At 47.8% G+C, this 19,303-nt stretch overlaps 1 protein-coding gene across 4 annotated transcripts in view; it reads right to left on the minus strand.

The window, feature by feature from the left end:
- LOC106741570 (CD151 antigen-like) overlaps positions 1-19,303 on the minus strand; it is a 149,816-nt gene that overhangs the window by 42,765 nt on the left and 87,748 nt on the right. For 2 of the 4 annotated variants that reach the window (XM_014613699.1, XM_014613700.1), the window contains exon 3: positions 6,782-6,966. In XM_014613699.1, coding sequence (XP_014469185.1) covers positions 6,782-6,901 — 120 coding nt within the window. In that variant the 5' untranslated portion in view covers positions 6,902-6,966. Of the gene's footprint in view, positions 1-6,781; positions 6,967-12,416; positions 14,288-15,727; positions 17,419-19,303 lie in introns of those variants that run through there. The other 2 variants (XM_014613702.1, XM_014613701.1) reach the window with 2 other exon arrangements.

The raw sequence follows: 19,303 nt of genomic DNA on the forward strand, positions 1-19,303 counted from the left end.
AGGTGTCGCGCGGGCACGCGAAATAATTCAGGACACGAATCCTCCGACGCGCGCGAAAGGGATTTCGGATGCCTCCGACGTGCAACCCCCTACGCTCATGTTCACCGGTCGATCCCCGCCGCTCCCTCCTGCGCGTCCTTGCAACTATGCACCGTCGATGTGTGTTCCGCCGATCAGCGAATGCGCGCCGATTGCATTCAGCATCGGCCACGGCGCCGGTATGCGCGCAATACTCGCTATATCGCGCGGTTCGCGCGCGACGAAATGCCGGCGCTCCTGGGAACGCAACCTGGCAATGCGTCCCTCTCACTCGCACACTCCGAGAAAAGTTCACTCCTGCGGCAACCTATGCAGGTGTCGACTATTAGACGAGTTTCACGTGTAGATTGATAAAAATTCAGTTACACCGGGTCGCAACAACTATACATGTATCCAAGTAGCGCAATATGGAGGAGTGTCTCGAGATCGGTTATAACATATGTAGACAATAAATAAGATATCTATTAAGTTGAAGATTTGACGTGGTACGTGAGTTAGGCGACTAATGAGAAATCTCGGGTTTGAATCTAAGGTGTGCATGCGTTACGAAAACCCGATGTGTAACGTGGAATCTATTAAATGATTAATAATGAAGATTTCGGGCGAAATCATCACCCGTAACTTTTCTTCAGCAAAAATATAATTTTGACAATGGCGTCGTTTATATATTTATACATAGATACGTTGATTACATTTCGCTATTACCGGAATATTTCGACAATAGTATTTTCATTCCCTTACATATCGTGAAATATGTTAAGGTTCGACCACGTTTCTGTAGTTGCAGTTACTTTTTCCTCTGAGCGCGCTCGGCATGGCGGCGGAATCCCGAAGCACAATTGACGATCAAAGTGAGCGACCGCGCGATGCATCGTCTGTCGGCGAAGAGATGGAGGGTGAGAAGGTGAGAGGGTGAGAAAGAGGAGACGAGGAGAAGAGAGGGACGAAAATACAATCACTGTATAAAGGACATTCCTGCGGAGAAACGACGGAGTCGGAAACAAAGGGCGTCACGAAGGGCGCGGTATTAACTCGGAAGCCGAATGAAGCAAGGGGACGAAAAGTTCCGTGGACAGGTGGTGTGAACCTGATACCCCACCTGACCCCGCTCGTGCGAGATTGAAGTGCGCGAATCGACCCGAATGCCTTCGTGGCGACTCGATATTATTGTCGTTGTCGTCATCGATTTTAGCGAGCTGAGAGAATGACCCTGCGGGTACAATCGGCGTCATATATAGTTGTACCATTCCGTAGATTGAAACTTTTTTACTTTTACACGATTTTCAGCATCCCACATATAAATTCGAGATTTACGTTACATAATTAGAGCTGTTACAACCTAAATTACATCTGCACGGAAACAATGCTGTTGAATTAATAAAATTGCCAACGGCGTACGTGACGCAGATACGGGAGCGGTTTAACCGTCGAAGATAGAGAAATGAGTTTCGTTATTGAGAGAAAAAAAAGGTAAGGAGACGGTGAATCTTTGAGAGAAGCGAGCAAAATTCCTTCCGATTTCGGCCACCCTTTGGCAGCGCGGGGATATATACGACACAGTGGAGTTTCTCGGGCTAAGGGGACCGTGGTAACTTTCATCATAGCAGCACCTCAGTACATTACACCGTGGATAACGAATTAGCGAGCGTTTATAAATGCACACGTCTGTTTCGCGTCATATCGGCCAGTGTAACTTTTAGTTCGCCAACTCTCGCGCGCGCGGCATGATTAATTACGCGCCTGTAACTTCGGTCGGATTATTACAAATAGTTGACTCACGACTAATGATAATTAATAAGCTTCGCGTAAATAACGTTGGTTTGCGAAACGAGGTGAGGAGGGGATAGTAGGATCAAACGTTGTTGTTGAACGTTGCTGTTGCAATTGATCAATTTAATTTAATGTTTATTAAAAAGCTGGTTGCCCGCCTTTCTCCAAAAGCTGCCAGCGAGATTAGAGCGCGATATTAAGGTCGACTGAGAGAAATTGCAAGTGAGAGAGAAAGAGAGAGAGAGAGAGAGAGAGAGAGAGAGGGAGCCGAGCGAACGCTTCATTTGAGTAGCGTAAGTACTTATTAGCCGGTAATTAGTAACTCCGTCGGCGATATAGTTAATTATTACAATTAAGCCGTGCCGGGAGTATCCCAATTCCCCGCGGGAACTTCCTCGCGCGCGTACAAGGCTGTTGCAATATTACTCGGGCCTGGATTTAGCGCGATCTCGCGCCAATTTCGCACAGTGTGACGAACGATGCGCGACTCGACGAATGATTGCGAAAAAAAGAAAAGAATCAGAAGTATGTAGTTAATATCGCGTCACTGTGATGTCAAGGCTATTACGCCGGCCTGTGCGCGTATAATTAATGCTAAATGCGCCGTGACGCGAAATTATTTCATTATTGGGGGATCGGCCGATTACGAACTTCGTCGGGCGTGCTTAGGCGCGCGAATGTAATTTTTCTTCTACCTAGTTAAAAGTTCGCGCGACGCGCGGCGGAAACTTTGAACTTCCTAAGCTACATCTTGTTTAAGTTTAAGGGATCCTGTCGATCAATTAGATCACTCACCGATGATTTATCGGCCGACGCACGATACGGTCGGGGAGACGGAAAGCAAAGGAGAAAGAGGAGGAGGGAGGGAGAGAGAGAGAGAGAGAACAGCTGACCACTTTTCGTACGTAATGCAATTACCACTCACTAATAGAGTGAAGTCGCAAAAAACCCGCGGTAATCACTTTATCACTTCTTTGCTGTAATGTTTCAAGGAGAGAATGTTCCACGAAAAGTCGATAACCCTCCCTTCGCGGATGCTCATCTCGATGTTATTGCGGCTGTGTCGAAATCTTTCAATGTGCCCGTAAAATTCACTTAATTAAGGCGCGTAATTGAGTTTTCTCGCGCATTATACATAATATACCTCACACATGGAGGAGAAAGTGGCGTTAAATGGCACATTTTACATCTTTACACAATAACTTTGTCAACGATCGGTACTTTTAATTGAAAACCGAACGATTACATTCGTCAAAGCGGTCAATCGACACAAAACTCAAAGTTATGAAATATTTATTATTTATTTAAATTTAGCTTGAATTCTTGACTCATCGAATAAACTATCTCGACACCGAAAACTTCGAAAAAGAGGCCGTGTTAAATCGATTTTAATGAGGAGGGGGGAGGGGGGGGAGCATATTAGCAAAAAAGTCATGCTATTCTTCAACTTCGCGCAGCTCGAAACGCACGCGAAGTAAAAAGTGCTGAATTTTTTATATCTCGGGAAATTATGTTTCCACGCTTTTGAACGCACGCGATTTAACTCGCGGGCCGTTAAGTTTCAAGTAAAATCGTCAAGCGCCGCATCCCCGTTTGTTTCGGCAGCGCAACCGTACCGAGGGCTTCCATAATTACACGCGCTCGCGGGCACGCCGGCGCATCGGTGGCGGTAACATTGAATCCACTGACTTTGGCCTGGCAGTGACTGCACTTCTCTCTGAATGCAATCAATGGCCGTAAACGCACGTGTTAAGCGGCCGGTATTGTTGCACCGCCATTGTTCGGGACAGGTTATTGTTACATTATGCCCGCATTATTGGACCTTATTACGACGTTTAAGGCCGCGCATTCACTGCGACTTACGTCGTGCAAACGCATGAATGAATGCGAGGAATGCGCATCGTTGACGGTCCCGCGTTTTGCGAGACAATACGCGCAGCTAATGCCGGGAGAGATCCGGCAGATATTATCGCGCTTCTTATCGCGAACGTGTTCTCTATTCTTTCTTATAAAAACAGCCGATTACTCTCGATATCGTCCTGCGGTGCTTTCTCCCGCAAATATCCTTGGGAGGAAAATGGAATCGCTAAACATTAAGAATACAATATTAAAAGTTATCCTCTCTCTCTCTCTCTCTCTCTCTCGAGCGTATTCCCGGCGTATCTTCTCTTCTTTCCCTTTCCCGAACTCGCCAAACTATTTTTAATTAGAAGATAATGATCTTCATTAAAAGTTTCGGCGTTCCGGGGCAATCGAGATACGGGAGGGCGCGCGGAAAATAAAATGATTTCGACGAATGAGATTATACCGAAAAGAAAGCGAAGCGCCGTCGCCTCGATCCGCGTCGTGCCAACCTCTCGTCGATGATCGATCGATCCGAACGATCCTCGCTCGTTTAATCCGCAGACCGTCCGCCGTACGACGTTAACGCGACTCTCGATGAGAGACGACTTTCGGGACCGAAATTACAAAGCGGGACTAGGTGCGGACCGCCGATCGATTTTCCCCCGGTTCCGCACTTTTTTCCCCTTTTCCGTCCACTTTAAAAAGCTCCGACCCTCCTGCCCGCTCTTCCTTCCTTCCTTCCTTCTCGTTTCCGCTGCGCACCGCCCTCTTCCGTCCGTTGTGCTCGCGCTTATATCCCAGACAACGTACAAGGTGTCTGCGCTTTACGACGAGGACTTTATTAGCATTTTATGGCATGTATCACCGCGCGCGAGACTCGATGTTGGCGCCCCACTTTTTTTATAATATCGAGAATAAGGAGAGGGGGAGAGAGAGAGAGAGAGAGAGGAAGAGCGGGAGGAAGGAAGAGAGAAAAGGAAAGAAGCAAAAAGGACGGCGCTCTCGGCAGGCAGAGGTGCGTCATTTTCCGAAAAATAAGGAACCTCTCATAAGCCGACCGCATGGCGCATAATCCTACTGTAATCTTGAATTTCGGGGGAATTCACTTTCCCCCTCCCCCTCCTTCTCGCCCCTCTATCTCTCTCTATTTCTCTCTCTTGCTCCCCATAGGTCATCATAATATCGTCACCGATGCAATTAACATGAATTTATTACGCGAAACTAATGACTCGCGCTCGGCCGAAACGAATCGCGCGATTATCCTGGCCGCGCGAGATTATTATTTAATTAGCCGCACGCGAGACTCCTCTTTTCAATTAACGCGGCCCGCCGCCGCGATATCCGCTCCTCCGTGAGTATCCATCTATTTTCTCACTTCATTTTCCCCTACCTCCGTCGGTTTCACCAACGATCGCCGTGCCGATCACGCAGGCCGCGCGGGGATGTTTGCCGTTATCGTGTTTCCTTTGACGGACGCATTCCTCGACGCATCGGCGTTTTTCGCACCGTATAATGTGTTACGCGCCGCTCCGATTGTTATATCGGATATCAAACGCCAACATGCGGCGCGTGCAAAGGAGTATCTGATTTGTTCCAGCACCGGCGGATTAACATTCGACGAGAGGACGCGCACAATACGACCGCGTTCGCGCGATAATACCGTGAATTTTCCGAAAGTCTCACCGGCGCGTTTCAGGGTGATCGACAACGCGCGGTGGCGCGCGAATTTTCACAATTCCGGCGATTTCGTTGAAGAGTGTTGCTTTTAACACGAGGAGGCCAGTAATAATCACCCCGCCACAAGTGGCGACCGGTCGAATCGGGAAGCAATCGGAGGGAGGGTTTTTCCAGTTTTTCGCGTCGAACCGTAGCGCGTCGCTCGCTCCGACACGCTACGCTCCTGGCGCGCGCCCTTTCTCATATTTCCGCCGGAAATCTCGGCGAATCGCAATTTATCTCACGAGAATTTCCATCGTACCGTACGGTGCGGTAATTTCGAACGGTCAATCGGCCGATCGCGTTGACAAGTGACTTGTTATCTGCCTTCTAACGCGTTGAGATCGATACAGGGTCACGGTGTCTCTTATGCCGAAGGGAAGAAAATCAGATAAATAGAATCAAGGATGTCGCGTAAATTCTGCCGCGCAAACTACGGTCGGGTGAAATTGAACAAAAATTGTGCTGGAACGACGACCTTCTGACGAGAGGATTTGAATCACGAGATTTGATCAACAGTAAAGAATTCACAAAATTGCAACGTAGTTGAGCGTGTGATTGAGATGCACTTTCAATTGTCGAAAGGTTGACTTTTTTAGCGCGTAACACGAGTAACATGACACATAGACAAGCACACTCTCCGATTGGAACGTTAAACGAATCTGACAGTTAATACGATCGATAATGTGCGTTTGGTCAGCTTTACCACCGCCGCATCGAACTTAATTTTGAATTCGTTCCGCACAAACGAGAGATTAAAAGAACGGCAACATTTTACTGAAAGTATCAAAGCAATTAGTTCGCCGCACTCTGAATTCAAGCTCGTCCCACTAGATTCGAACTATTCGAATTATATTGAAGCAGCAACGCTTTCGTTCAAACAAAGTGATATCTGATATTAAATCACGTCGTTTATACGTTAAACAAACACGCACGCTAAATCCGAAGAAACTCTTTTCTCCGTGCACGTAAATTAAAATCAGAATCGATCTTTCTTTTTCCATCACTCTTTATTTTCTCTCTTTTCTTCACTTTTTTTTTCTCCCGGAAACGCCGAGCTTTAACCGTGCTTCGTCTTACAAGGGAGAAACGAGCCACGGTGCTTTACTCGCTCGACGACGATCCCGCGGTATAGACGAGGCGATTCTACGACTCTGCGGAGGAGGAGAGTCCGCGACTGCAGCATCCATGGTGGCAGTCGCAGAAACGGGACTTAGATTAAAGCGACCTCGTCGTCGGGGATGTAAGATGCGTCGAGCGGTCTCTTATGAAGCGGGACGGAGAATTTCACGGTCCGCGTCTTTCATTTATGCTAACGTGCTCGTGCGCTAAACACGTTTCGAAATAAAATATCCCGCACTGTCACGCGAGGAAGCGGGCAAAATAAAGGGTAGGTACGGGTCGTACTTACAAACAACACCACGTTGTAAATGTGAAGGACGTATTTCAAGAAATTCACGGAGCAGCAGCCGTCGTCCCTGGTCCTAAGTCTGGTGGAAGTGCCGGGCAATCTCTCAGCGTTCTTGGCCATTTTCAGTCGATTGTTCCCTACGTCGTGCGTTTACCCTCGACTGCGTTGTCACCTCGTCGCCGTTACTGCAAAACACAAGTGAAAACGAAGGGAATGTAAGAGAAAGAGAGAGAGAGAGAGAGAGAGAGAGAACACGGAACTCGCGTCGTGGGAGATGGATGAAAAAGTCGCGAAACTTCATCCCCTTCCCCTCCTCGTCTCGACTAACTTATTCATGTTATACAGGGTGTGTCTCGCAACATGCGACCTTAATCTCTTTTCTCTTCGGGGGTTCTCTGAACAATTTAAAGTCCAGCAGAGCAAGAATTCAGAATTTTGTCAGCGAAATTCAGCGAAAATGCCGAGACATCAATAGTTTCCGGTGTATATACGCATATGGAGAAAAAATTGGTATGAAAACCCGGTATGAAAAGTACGGTCGATGAAACATGTTACACGCGCTTGGCGGGATTAAAAATAATCACGGGCCGTTCGTTGGCCGAAAACGAGGAGGTTTTCGCGAATTCTCGGTGGGGAGTTCGAAGGCAGGTAATCGACAAGTTTCCGACAAGTTTTCGACGGTCCGTCGACCGGGAAAGTAATCAACGAGCTTCACTTGCGACGTCGAGCGCTCCTCCATTGTTTGTTTATACTCGTCGCTTGAACATTAGGCGAACTTGAAGCCGTTCTGTCCAGGTTCAACGTGAACTTCGCCGGAATAGCAATATCGTCGAAGTGGACGTAGTTTGTTGTCAACTGCAAGTACACGGATCGAATTCTATTTCTCTCTCTCTCTCTCTCTCTCTCTCTCTCTCTCGGTTTTCGTGAACAATCGTCCGTTTTCCTTCCTGATAATCCCGGAAGAATTCGCATTAATTCCTGCGAAATGAACTTCCGGCAACATGGACAGCCCGTTTAATTGCCCGAATTTTCAGATTGGAATTCGCCCGCGAGAAAACATTGGCGCGTACACTGAGAAAATGATTTTTGACGCCATAATTATTAGCGTGAACGTTTTAAATGAAATCCAGTGCAATATTTTGAATTACCTATATTATGGTATAATATTTAATTAAATGTTAAATATCACAATATTTAATTTAAGAAGTGATATTTAATTAAATATTAAATACCGCGATATCCAATTCAAAACGTTTACATTACCATTACATTTAATTATAATTATAACTGCGCAAGTAAAGTAATTATGGTCGGGAGAAACTATTAGTCTAGTAAATGTTCATTATAGTGCCGGCGATAATAACCTTGTGTGCGTATTGTTGCTATTATTTTTTAGTTTAACCCTGACACTAGCGTGTTAGAAGCAGATAATGTAGTTGAGGCCGAAAATGGCTATAATTTTCTTCAAAGTCCTCGACTTCCCTCTTTCAGTGTAATTACGCACATCTGAGAGAGAGAGAGAGAGAGAGAGAGAGAGAGAGAAGAAACACCAGCGCCGTGCACTTTCGATGCACAGGGAACATCGTTCGGCGGGCTCGCGCTTTTCGCGAAGAACAAGAAGAAGACGACGACGACGACGAGGAGGCGAGTTAACTTTAATATCGTTAGAATGCAGGAGAGCGCAAAGGCGGCGCTCTGCGTCGCAACGACGTCGCTTGTAACGCCGCGGAGGCAACGGGAAATCGACGTAATTCGATAATGGCGTTCCCCGACGGCCGTACGGGACACACGGATGCGTGTGTGCGTCGGACGCGAGGGACAAAGGGCGAAGGATGATCGGCGACGTGGGACGTTGATCGAGCACTGCGGGAGAGAAAGAGAGGGAGGGAGGAAACGAGAGAAACTTGGTGTGCCAACTCCGAGTGAAAGCAACACGCGTTGGCACGAGCCCAACCAAGGGCGTCCGTAGATTTTGCCCCGACGGGGCCCACCGCGCTGTCGCCTGCTACTTTCCGTACGAGCCACTTGCTCGCGTGACCGATGACGCGATGTATCGATCTCGGCGCGAGGCCCCCCCCCCCCCCCCCCCCNNCCCCCCGAAATCACGTCGTTTCCCGAGCACAAGTGTCTCGGGTGCGCAGCTCCCTCGGATTTATCGGGTTTCCTCGGCCGCGAGGATTACACGGGTGAAGGAAGAAAAACCGGGGAAGATCGTTCTGAGTGTTCCGCAGATTTTGTCGCGCCAACTGCGATTGGATCGAATGAAAAATGAGACGGATTAATAGCCGGCGAATCTGAGCTACAAAGGTGATTCAACTGGAAATAGTCCGGTCAAACCGAAACATAGTTTATTTATTTATTTGTGGAACCGATGCCATTTGGTGCGTACAGAAGAGAGGGAACGTAAGATGTAACGTAAGATGAAGTGACGTAAGGTTTGTCTTTTGTCACCGTGATTAATTACAAGTGCTAATCGGATAAAAGCACTTGAGAGCGTGGTTAATGATACTCGCGGAATCAGATCGACGTACCTCGAACATCTGTTAGATAAAATGTAAATTCGATTAGTACAATTAAATTTATGATGTAGATGTTTTGTCGATTATATGAAAAGGTTGGCTCGCTTAGTACGAGTGATTCTACCTCCGTTGGAAGGTTAGACGAATCAAATACGAGCGATAGTGTATTAGGTCAGCTTCATGATCGCCTGACCGAACGAAATTTGGAGCTTCTCTCGCACACACAAGAGATGAAAAGGACACGAAAATGTTGCCGATAGAGTTAGGGCAGTTAGTTCGCCGTGTGCAGCCCTGAAATTGAGTTCAGTTAACTTGATTCGTGTCCTTTCGGCTGACCTTTTCTTAAAATGTGAGTTAAATGTTTTTCCGTCGATGTGAGGAGAACAATATTATATAATATCGTGAAGAGAGAAGCGATCAGTTTAGTTTCCTTCTTTTAAGTAACGGTTATCTTGAACAAAAAATATTTTCAAGAATGAGGAAAGCTCATCGTCATTCGCTCGAAACTCGAAGGCACGTAATGTTCCGCGTTGTCAAGAAACGCGAAGGCCTCTATCCGCTCTAATGCATCGCGTCCTCTCGTCCCTCGCGTCCCTTCCACGTGCGCGATTCCAGCCGGCGTTTGTGCACGCGAGACGCATTTCGCGTGCGCAAGAGTGGACGTCGCCGTATTTCGCATCCCCTCGCAGACCGACGTGAGACAGCAGATCGGTGTATTCCCGCGGCTTTTTACGATTATACCGTGGCGAAAAAGCAGCGGGACAAAAGCAGCGCGACACACGTCGAAACGACGTGACGGAAATATCCGGCTGATGTCGCAAACAGACCGCGGTAATTCGTAGCGCGCCGTGTCACCGTAATCGATGCTGCTTATCGCGCATGCGCGTGCAACTTCAACCCTTTCCCCGCGGAACTTTACCGCGACGTTGACGCGAGCGCTTCACCGCACTTGCACTAATATTGTCGAGAACCCAGTGAGCACGACTTGCGATATTTCCCGATAATTTTATTCATTTTTAATCGTTTCAATTCATAAATATAAATTTCGATCCCTGATTACCGAAATATCTCATTTCATTCCTTTCGTGGAGGCGAGAAATTCAAAATATATATTATATATATTACTTGCGTTTTTGGAGAAAGTTTTGACATAACGTTACTCGTATCATCGCGGGAGGTTTGTCACGCCCTGGCAAACCCTGAATATGTTCCCGCGACGGCGGAGCACGTCGGATTCGCTCTGAAATGTCGCCGGATAGAATACTCACTCGTCTGTTCGGAGTGAAGAATTCAATCGTCGTGAGTAAGATAAGTCACCTGGTTTCGAGCACCGTGACTCGGTGTTGTCACTCTACTTTTCCAGCGGAATTTCGCCCGAACAAATTCAGAGAATAGTTGAAATCGTCGGGGCCGAGTATCGCGCGATCCGCTCCCACCGGGAGTCCCGTTTCTCTCCCACCTGCCCGAAGTGAATCCATTCGTCAACGCGTTCGATTACCCACTACGGTCTGCAATTTTATTCGAACTTGGCACAATCTTCTTGTCACTGCCGGGCGAGCCGGTGCGCGCCGAAACTCTCTTGAGAGCGCCGGGGCTTGGAGCGCGCGAAGGGTTAAGTACGCTTATTAAATGCGCGCCTCTACAGTTTACAGCCGCCGCGCGCGAGTCCCGGCGGGGACCGAACCCTCCTCTTAGAATGTTGCAAAAAACGATGAATAATTCATACCTCAATTATGGCGTCGCGCGCCGTTCCGCGAATTTCGACCCCCGGTGCAAAATTGCAATCCGCCGGGAAGGAAATTACATTTGTTGCGGGCGACTCTCGTTCGTACGCGAGTCGCATAGCGAGCGGGAACGCGGCGGTTTCGTAAACCCACCTTTTCTATATATACATACATACATATATATATATATATATATACACATACACACACATACGTACACGAAGGAGCGCACCGGCGTAAAGAAACGCGAGCGAATCGACGACTTTACTCTGCGCGACACCATCCGTATGCTGTTTCCCTGCAAATTAAGACGCGTCTAATGGCGCGTAACAAAGAGCCTCGAAATGAAATACACGACGGTTACGAGAGTCCCTCCTCCCCCGACCGTGGAGAATAAATGGCGCATAATGAGGAGCAGAAGGATCCTCCCTCCCGCTCACGGATTGCGTCGTGGATCGGAAGGCGCGCTGGTGGTGATGCTGGGGAGCGGAAGACAGAGGTGATTACAGCGCGACGGCCGAAGAAACCCGCAGGAGGCAAGATGAAAGAAGAGAGAAACCGCGAAATTAAATGGGTGTGACCCGTCTTGTCCGCTCCGTGTGGGCGAGGCCGTCCACGAGAACGCGAGCACGTAGAAAACTTTCCCCGGCGTGTGCGTGAATACATTTTTTTCTCGCCGGCGAGCGCAAGGTCGAAGCGCTTTTAAACGCGAGGCGGTTCGATGCACCACCGGTTATCGGCCTCCTCGAGTTTATCGGCTATCCGGTTGAAGTGTTCTCGATCGAACAGCAGTCGACGCCACTCGGTGGCACTTTGACTGGATAATCTACTTATTTCCCTTTCCTTTTCCGCGAATGGTGTTCCTCCATCCTCCTCCTCCTCTTCCCTCTTTCTCTCTCTCTCTCTTTTTCTCTCTGACATCCTTGCGTTCCTCGATTCCGACTCGCGAATTTCTGCAACGGCGGTATCACGTGCGGAAAATTTCTTGGGATCTAATAGAAGTCTAATCGGATCTCCCAAAATAATTATGGATCCTGGTTGGGATATCGACGCAGGTTCTGCTTAAAAATGTAATAATGTTTCAAAGATACGATTCGAAGTGGGAATCACAATCGGATCTTATTTGATCACGCCGATGTTTTCCCTAATGATTGTTTCTCGCTTGCGTTTTACGCTACGAGATTCAATCGAAATGTACGCTTTGAGTATTCACACTTTACAGGTACGCAACACGCGTTCTGTTAAACATAGTAACGTTAAAATTGTAACTCCGTTAATTCGTTTCTTAATCTCTGTTCGGTCAAACTGTCACTCGGCGATCTTTCAAATCTGGCTTCTTCTTTCCGGTGTCTATCATAAAATTGATTTCTTCCTTAACTATAATATACTCACTTATATTTTCAGCTTTTTGTCCAGCTTGTCAGCTTCAATTATCACTTCATTTTTATGCTCTTTTTTTCGCGTTTGACGGGACAGTGTCCCAGAAAAGCACGCGATTCCCCTCTCGCTGACTCGCCGCGGAAATTCGACGCGTCCGATGAATTTTCCGATGCGCGACGTGCGCGCGACGCGAAAACGCGAATTATCGGTATCGATTCGCCGAAACGCGCGTATCACTCCCTCCCCCCTTCCCCCCGTAGTAATCAAGGAAAATGAATTCTGACTGATGCTGTCACAATTTAATCGCTTAAATTAATGAACACCGTTGAATTTCGCATGTAAACGAGGCCGCGGCGTTTATCGCGAATTTCGATTATTCGCCCGGCGCATTTATTTCTTCGGAACTTGGCCGCGCCCGCTCATTATCGTATATTCCCCGCCGTATATCAATCGTTCGTCAGCCGACAACGCTGCTCATTACGTCCTTCGGCGCGCGAAAACGCGCGGGTATCAACCGTCGATATTTACCGGGCGGAGTGCGCGGCGAAATTTCTTTGATCTCTCGGTGCTGACGGGACTAGAAAGAGAGAAGTAAATGCGAGGCCACGGATCTCTCTCTCCATTATCTTTTCACCGGCTGAATTTCTAGCCTAACGAGAACAGCACTGTATTGCCTCTTCCAAGTTGGGAGCATTTTTGCGTCGCAATTCGCACGCAATCTGCAAACGCGCCGCGTGCAAATGTCGCGTAAAACTGAAATTATGTTTACACACGTAACAAGCAAATACTGCGTATGTGGATTCTACTTGTTTATTATGCAAGGGAGATGCGCAAGTAAAATGAAATGTACACGGAATTTTCACAAGTGCCTCGCGTGTCCGGTCCGCACGAGTCGCTACTATCCACGCATCTTCTTGTTTCTTTTAACGTCCGTCAACGACGGATCCGATTTTCTGTCCGGTGCTGAATGTCGGTGGAGTCAACGTAGCGACGTGGTGCGAGCAGCCGGTGCGCCAGGTTTTAGCAGATTTGTTATCCACTTCCGGTTCAGAGGAGCGCATTAATTCGCGCCGCGGAGGGGCTTCCTCCGCGTTGTTCTCGCACGTTCGGCCAAGGGCAAGAGAAAAGGAGAGAGAGAGACAGCAGGGTGGCAAAGTTCCCCGGAAATATCGTCCATTATTCCGACACTCTCGGCGAAAAACACGCGGGCGCGAGTCGCAGGACAACGGAATAAACAATTTCGCGGCTTTCCACATCGGAGGAGCGCGCGAAAAAGACGAGGCGCGGCGGGCGAAAATGCGCCGCGACGAGCGCGCAGAGGGAAAGACCGCCAAGACCGACACACCAGTTGGTTTTCGGCCACTAAAATTCTGTTGAAGGGTGTAGAATTAAATTTACGCGCACGAATGCGAAGCGGAAACATTCCTCCGCTGAAATGCACGTCGCAGTTTTCTGAGAATTACTTCATATTGTCTCGCGAGTAGCTATTTTTTTCAGAAGTTGGAAGAATGAGAGCTCGGAGAATAGACTCGTGATATCTATCAGGAACTTGTCAAAGAAATGAAACGAAGAAAGTTCAAATAGACAAACAAAAATCTATGTCAGTTTTCGTGCTTTTTCGTGCTTTTCCGTCACTACTTTCGGGCGTCGTCACGCTTTCAGCGTCATAGCAGCGAAGCTATTTTCCTCTCTATCTCTCTCCTTTTTTTTTTACAAGCACGCTAATTAATTAATTTCATTCTCGTCAGTGGAAGTGTACAAGGCGGTTTAAATCGGGCGAATCGATTGAATCGATAAGCCGTTGATTTGATCATGGAAAATATTAGCCGACAAGAGCGCTTAATAATAATATACGTACGCTGCGAAGAGAAAAACTGAAAAAGGAAGAACGAAAAAAAAAGGAGAGAGAGAGAGAGAGAGAGAGAGAGAGAAAGAGGAAGCCTGGGAAATAAAATTTGTTTTTTGACAGAATGGAAATTTCATGGAAATCGCGCGAGAAAATCGACGTATACGCGGTATGTAGATTTAAAATCTCATGAATGTATTTGAATGTAATAATGCCGGGCTAATGGAAATATTCTCGATTCTTTGATTATGCGTCCAAAGCGCGCGCGCGCGCGCGCACGTTATCGCGGAATGGCGATATTTTAAAGAAGCACGTACGGGGTGTAACGTTATTTATTGGATTAGAAAGGCAAACTGATTTGCACACACCGAGTGCGCGTTTCGTGCGGGAGAATATTGTTGTGTTAAGTAACGCGCGCGATAACGTTCGGCGGACACGTTCGGCTCGGAACGTTCCGCCGTGAGTGTCAATATTTCGGCCGCGTGAAATTCACCAGTGACCGTCGACGAGTTGTGTAAAATAACGTATAATAATAATAATGCGTCACGCGCGCAAAAATTCGCGCGAGTACGGCGGGACCGCGCAAGTCTGCCGTCGCGTTTCGCGACGAAATCGTTCCCGTTGCATCCTTTTTTTCGGCAAATCATAATGCAACGTCGACGGGGGGAGGGGGAAGGGGGCACATTGTCTGGCTGAATATAAATAATAGACGACGTGTCGCTCGATAGCCCCGCCATCCGCACGTCGGGTCGGTCGGACAAAGGGGAAAGGCGAAAAAAAAAGGGAAGAAAGAAAAAACCGAGTCGAAACATTCGCCGCCGCTTTCCACGAATATTTTACAGCTTTACGGTTGTGCAGTCGTAGGAAAGAGCGGAAGGAGAGGAAAAGGTGGAGGGAAAGGGTTTTACGGAAGGATAAAATTTCACCAGTTGCGGGTCGGGGAGAAAGAAGAGATGAAAGAAAAAACGGTGGCAGAAGAAAAGCGGGTGGGATGGGGGATTTCCTTCGGACGAAGCGTTTCCGAGATGAACGGTCGCCGTCCTTGTTGATGGTTCGAGAAATGAATGGTCTCCGCCGGGCGAACACGGGCTGTGAATAAAAAGTCGCACAGCTGCGTGGTTACTCACGGCGGTCGCGGCGAGTAAAGTCACGACCGCGGGTGGCATAGTTAAATTTTTTATGAACGCGAGCACGCGCGCGCACCGCCCGCGCGGTTCGGAAATTTATGGCCGGGCCGGGCGTGTAATTTGAAAAAGAGCGGGAATCGCGCAACCCGGTCGCAATCTGGAGGACTCGTCTGCGAATCGGCGATTCGGCCTCGATTGACTTTCAACGAGCCAATTAAGCGTTCCCCCTCCCTCTCTCCTCTTTTTTTACTATAATATTACAGCTACGATGTTCTTGAGAAAAAGTGTCTTAGAGAATGACGATAAGATCTATCTGTGTTTATCTGACACGGACAAAAGTAATAACTCACTAATTAGATTGTTTCACTGGGACTTCGATTACTGACGCTTTCACTTCGATACAAGTTAAGGGAAGCGCTACGAAATACGTTCCGGCGGCGAAGCTGTGATTTCCCAGCAGCGTGTCCGTCCGTCCGTCCATCACCGGCGCGGATCCTCTCGGTGCTTAAACGCGCGCGCGCCATTTCATCGGAACGGATATCGCGGTGGATTTCGTAACGCGGCTCGGTCATTACGGCGGGTAGATTTAATTCCTCTGCGGACACGCGCGGGATTTATCAATATTAATAAGCCAATCGCGCCGGATTAATTCGAGCGAGCGAATGGTAGTTCGGCAGCACGCGTGGGAGAGCGCGTGCTCGTCCGAGCGAAATCGGGTTATGGCGTGTCCCGCGGAGGGCGAATATCAGCGAGCTGCCGTCGTCGCCGAGCAAAAAGCCGCGTAATGCGCGCGATGCACTTTTCGCGGCCGGATAAAAAGCGGCCGATGGTAATATCCTCCGAGGGGAAAGTCCTCCTCATCCTCGTCGTCAGCGCGGGACGCGCTCGCTCGTCGCTTGCGCAATGACGTTTCTTACGACTTAGCCCACGTGTTAGGAGGAAGTCGCGAGCGAGAAGCCGCCTACTTGAAAATGCGACCCACGTCCTCCCGGATGACGCATCGATATGCGCCTTCGATGCTTTTATAGAGCCCGGTGGGCCAGAAAAAGCCACCGCGAGGGCCCCTCGACGGAGCGCTTCATCTTCCAGATGCGGGCTATATCGATCGGCCGATTCCTCTTCGTTCGACCGAACGCAGCAGCGAACGAATCACCGTGACCGCTCTCGTTTACAACACCCTCGATTATCGAATCATCGTCGGCCCTCTTCGGCTCCCGTGAGACGATCCGTGTCGGCATCGAGCGTATGTTTACCAATCGCGTCGCGCTGCTCGAGAAATCGAACGGATGCATGCCGCATCGTTCTTTGGATCGACACTTTTTTTTACTATCACACGATATCTTTTTACACGTTTCAGCCTCGCACACACGCGCACTCAAAGTTGAAACTATCGTAATTAGAACTCGTAGTTTTATTAGAAATCGTAATTTCACTGTTATAACTGGAGATACTTCTGAGATTCCCCTTTGAACTTGGCGCGTTCCAACTTTACGCGCCACGTGTGACTCCACCGTCGCGAAAAATATATTCACTCCGATCGATCGAAACTTTGGCTGAGAGGATCCACTCGAGTGAAATATTCACTCTTACCGTTCCGAGCGCCGGGTATTTTCACCGTCGAGCTTCGAGTGAAGATACCGCCGGTATACTTTTTATTCGCCTCGAAATCAGATTTCACTCTCGACGAATTTGGAGAGCATCGGAATTTTCCGCTTCTCGCTTACTTCGTCACGTTGAAGCCGGCGACGCACAAACCAGCGCGTCATTTTAACACTCACACACGTGGAATAATCGATTCAACGCGAAAAACATTGAGACAACACGAGCGCGACATGTCAAGTTAACGGTAGTGTGAAAAATTTTACGCGAAAACCAGATACTCTTCGCCGTGTACGATTATCCCCCCCGTGACAAGTTTTCCGCATTTTCGTCCTCGCGAGCCGAGGAGGGAAATGAACTCGTGAAAGCGCCGTCGCGAAAATCGCGGCTCATAATACATCAAGCGACGACAGGAGCGTTGTCGTTCGTCGAGCCCTTCCCATCAATTTGCCGCAGTGCCATGTTCCCAGCATAGACATATCCTCATTTATCCCAATGTCCTATACGTCGACGGTCAATTTGCTAATCGAGCCAATCATCCAATCGCATTAACCTTGCCGGCCATTCAGAGACCCCGGTCTCTCGTTTTTATTGGACGGTTCCTGCGACAGATTTTAAATTTGCGCTCGATGAAAATGACCGCCGCGCGCAATCCGGCCGAGCGAGATCGTTTTCGCCCGACGACGATCGTTTAATTACACACCGCCCGGACGGCGTTCTCCCATATATCACGGCTATCATTTGCAAGCGTTACGTCACGCCGGCGGTGTGTGTCTGTGTGTCTCGACGTGCCGTATGTACGTCCCTCTCATTCGTCTTGGTATTGCGCTACGATGGTGTACCCTTGGAGAGCCCCCATCTTGCCGTGCCGACGATCATTTAGACAATAACAAGCGTCAGCGTGCGCGCATTCCGCGAGCCCGGAGCTGCTGCGGTGATGCACAACGCGGCTGCATCCACTAGTCACGCGTCCAACCAACCACGACAGATGGAGAGAGAGAGAGAGAAGGACGATAAACGCACACGTGGAGCGCGCGTTGGGCTGCGAAAATGCGCCGGTAAAATCCAAGATTCGCGCACGTTCGTGCGAGGCAAGGATATATCTCGATCGGGAATAAATTAAACCGGGATGTACACATCGGCCCGTTTTGCCGTGAGAATTCGCTCTGTGAACTCGACCGCGAGATCAATTATGCGGCCGGTCGAAAACGCGCCGAATAATTCACCGGCGATATTCCCGGCGGAGCACGACGGCCCGATGTTTAAAAACGGACGGGCGTTTCGAGCGTCAATTAAGCGGCGCACGGCATCGGAAAGACATCGATTTTGTTCCGCGGTGTGGTGAAAAACCCCTCCCCTTCGGGGGATTTTTACTTGGCCCGCGTGAAACGGTTGCACTTCGATAATCCTTGGCGAATATTCACCGGAAGTAGAAATTTAGTTGATTATGTACGATAGATTCCCTTCGGGTAAGTGGATATTTATTTTAATGTGTTGAAAAAAATGCGGGTATTAAATTGTAGTAATGTTGAGAATATCAGAATTGATTCTTTGGAAAATATTTACCGGAAGTATCTAAATCTGTATAAAAAGCCACTAGGTTTCTTCGATAGAAAAAAGGAATTGTTATACACAATTCTAGTAAATATTCGCTTAAATTTACAACTATTTTATTACTTATGTACTTGCATTCGGTAATTTATTTGCAGATTATTATTGCGTTCGAAATAATATTTACGAACTATTAAAATATATACTTGATACAAATATTACTTGATTATAGCTCTTTCTATGTAGAAATAAATAAAAATGTAAAATTAATTTATTTAACATAAATAACTCATTTCTTCAAAAGAATTCACTTCTTAATTATTCTTAATATTCACTTCATTCTCCATTGTGTTTCATCTCGCTCAATTCGAATCACCAGCTTTTCTTCAACGTTTCATATCGGAACCTTATCGATCTGATTACCGCCCTTTCGTTCGGCACAAAGGAACAGAAAAAAATAACCAAGGTATAATTATAATTTAAAGAGGTACGATTGTTCTCATTGGACAATGGCAGCTTTTATTTCCCACTGTTGTCAATACCATTCTATATTGATTGCGAGCGAGTCGGAAATAGAATTTGCGATTTCATCGGTCTTGCAACCGTCCTAATAAAGAAAGATGATTCAAAAGAGAAATCATCGTTTATTCCGACTAATCGATAAACATCGTCTATCTCACAACGAAATATTCATTTTGATAACTACTTCCTGGAAAGTGCTCGAACGAAAGTACCAAGACGCCTCGAAAGACGCCTCACTGCGGTCGAAAATGTCG

Source organism: Dinoponera quadriceps, unplaced genomic scaffold (assembly GCF_001313825.1).
Source record: "Dinoponera quadriceps isolate SergipeBrazil2010 unplaced genomic scaffold, ASM131382v1 scaffold586, whole genome shotgun sequence".
Taxonomy (NCBI): domain Eukaryota; kingdom Metazoa; phylum Arthropoda; class Insecta; order Hymenoptera; family Formicidae; genus Dinoponera; species Dinoponera quadriceps.